General features: G+C 41.2%; 1 protein-coding gene across 1 annotated transcript in view; it reads right to left on the reverse strand.

Annotated features, from left to right (window-relative positions):
* cspg4 (chondroitin sulfate proteoglycan 4) overlaps positions 1-1,451 on the reverse strand; it is a 183,228-nt gene extending 181,777 nt beyond the window's left edge. The window contains exon 1 of the mRNA XM_014027385.1: positions 1,334-1,451. Within this exon, the coding sequence (XP_013882839.1) occupies positions 1,334-1,409 (76 nt within the window). The 5' untranslated portion in view covers positions 1,410-1,451. The remainder of the gene's footprint in view (positions 1-1,333) is intronic.
* Between the last annotated feature and the right edge of the window lie 1,366 nt (positions 1,452-2,817).

Below are 2,817 nucleotides of genomic sequence, written 5' to 3' on the forward strand. Positions count from 1 at the left end.
TCTCTCATCTTTTTAAGTGGGAGAACTTGCACAATTGGTGACTGACTAAATACTTATTTTCCCCACTGTATGCTGTGTTTTTGGGAAATTGTAGTCGGTGAGTTTACTACTTTATACTACTTCTGTGATATTACTACTACTTCTACTTCCTGTTATCTTCTTCATCATCGTCTTTTTCACCAGTAGAAACAGACGGTTGTTGATCACGTGACTCCTGTGATGTGAAAAAAGTGTTTTCATTGCAGTTTTGTGAAAAACACCAATTTCAAAACAGCCGAAAAAAACCACCTCATCGTAGCGCAAAAACATTTTGTAAAAAAACATACTTTTTTTCAAAACTGACGTGTTTCCATTGAGCAAATTTATTTTTGAAATTCTAATTTGTGCATTTTCATTATCAATGGAAACTCAGCTACTGTTAAGTCATTTAACAAAGAGCCTCAATGTAATTTTCTATTTATTTATTGTGAATTGACAATTGTTTTTAAAGCTAATGTTTTATAGATCTTAGGTCCCAACATTTGGTGTTTCTCCATCCAAACTGGAGCTACAACTCCAAATTTGGGGACGACTACACCCTCCTCAAACCATGCAGCCCAGTTAGATTTATAGGCCTGACATTTGACATTTAGGGGCTTCACATGACTTCTATGGGACCATTGTAATGGTCTTGGCCCTCCAGCAGGCACCTTCCCTACCCATACTGCCTCTCTGACACATTTACTAGCCCCACACTCTCTCACTTACTTTCATCTCTTCTCTCTGGGTGAATAAGGAGCAGCCCTGCCCCACCTCATGTCAAAGAGCCATTCATTGCAGAGAGGGACCTTAGCTCTCAGAGCTTTGACTTCACCACCTTCAGCCTTTTGGCAGCATACTTTCAGAGCAAACATTCTGAAGAAAAAATACACTCTTAAATGCGGCATGGTTCACTCCCCCACCCCAACAAAAATAAAAACCGGGCATCAAATGAAAACCTGGCAGATGTTGTCTCAGAGGTCAGACCATGCCACATATTTTCCCAAACTCAATGAATTTCATCCTAGGAAAAGAACATCTCATCACAATGAATCACATCTGCTGTGAATATGAATAACATATAAGCACATTTATAGGAAAAGTGAACATTTTTACCTGTAAAATTTAAAGTTTAGTCTAAGGTGGAGACATGACTCCACCAGCTTGCTCTGATTTATGAGCCAGTGCCAAACAGAGACAGTGATTTGATCTCCGCTTGTGCATCTCTAACAGAAAGTGACAGAAGTCTGCAGAAGAAGGAGGATTGGGAGAAAGGAAGAGGACACTTAAGAGACTGATTTACAGCAGCACCTACCTCCAAAACCAGGACTGGGGAGGCAGATCAGCAGGGTCAGCAGGGCACCAACCAGGACTGGATGCAGAGCTTCCATAACGCTGTTGCTCAAAGTTTAGTCCTCCACTCTGACATTAAACACTCTCCATTCAGAAGAGACTGACTGAGGTTCCAGTTTTGGGATCTGATACAGGATACGGGGCAGGGCTGGGGAGGGACCATCAGAGGGACGCCCTTTTTTCCTTTTTCCATCTGGAACTCACACACTCACACGTGTGTCTCCTGTAAAATCCTACCCTGCCTCCTGCTGCTGGCCCAACTTTTACAGACTCACAAATGAACAACCTGTTGACTCACACTCGTGTGAAAAAACAGGGAAACAGACACCAACGTGTTGTCCGCATACGGCCCTCCATTCCACATGTGTCTCACACCAAAAACTCTGCAACGTCGCCTCTCTGCATCTTTCTCCACATCTAACGTGTGGTTTTTCCAAGACTCCATGCTTTTGTCTCAATCTGTAATTGGAGCGGCCCTGGGAGAGCAGCTGTTGCCGTCTGCAAGAAGAAACCTTTAAGTTTTAATTAAAGACAAATCATGTTTCCCAACTCTCCTGGTGATTTATCTTTTCAGGCTTCCCCTTGCTCAGTGTCTCATTCTTTTAGGTTTTTGTTCAACAATTCTGAGCTAATTAAGCTCAGACTGTTAACATTCAGCGGAACGACTGCGTGCTGTTTTGTATTTGTTTTATTTTGAAGTATAATGTCTGTTTCCTGTTCCGCCTGTGGCCGTGTTCAATGCATCAAACTTGACGTCTAGTCCCTCCTCTTTCAATTGACACCTCATTTGGCCAACTGGGTTCAAGTTTCGGCTGTCTAGGGCCAATAAAACCACAGTAGTGACCAACTTCCGGTTTTCGTCTTTCTAGCTTTGATTGACTGTAAAATCTGCCAATCAGCTCCGAGCTTCGTTCTGATGCTACAGCTGTGTAGCCAATCACCGTATCTTTCATTTGATATATATAAAGAGTGGGTGGGAACTTTTTTAGTCATGGAAGATGATAACACAGTGGAGGCGGCCATGTTTCTGCAGTGTTACAATGCTAAGGAAGGCAGCTAACACTTACAGGAAAACATTGTTTTCCACCGTTTTTTGTCCAGTTAGCTGACTAAACCTGCTGATAAGATGAAAATATATTTGTTATTAAGTGTTTCGAGTGCTTCAAGACATGGAAGAGGGATTTTTGTGGCTAGGAGAAGCAAAATTATTTGGATAAAAAGACTTCCGGTCGGCCATTTTGAATAGGTAATTTGGACACATTTGAGGACAAATATGCATCAAATGTGAGCGAAAAACAAATATTTTTTCACTGGTGGTTTTATAAGCTGTGTGGAATGTTAATGCTTTGAAAGAAATAAGATGTATTGTTTATTCCTACGGTTTGGCTGTTATTGGGGAAAATTCAACTAAAAGGACAGTGTTTGTGTATATATATATATATATAT

Source organism: Austrofundulus limnaeus, unplaced genomic scaffold (assembly GCF_001266775.1).
Source record: "Austrofundulus limnaeus strain Quisiro unplaced genomic scaffold, Austrofundulus_limnaeus-1.0 Scaffold644, whole genome shotgun sequence".
NCBI classification, from domain to species: domain Eukaryota; kingdom Metazoa; phylum Chordata; class Actinopteri; order Cyprinodontiformes; family Rivulidae; genus Austrofundulus; species Austrofundulus limnaeus.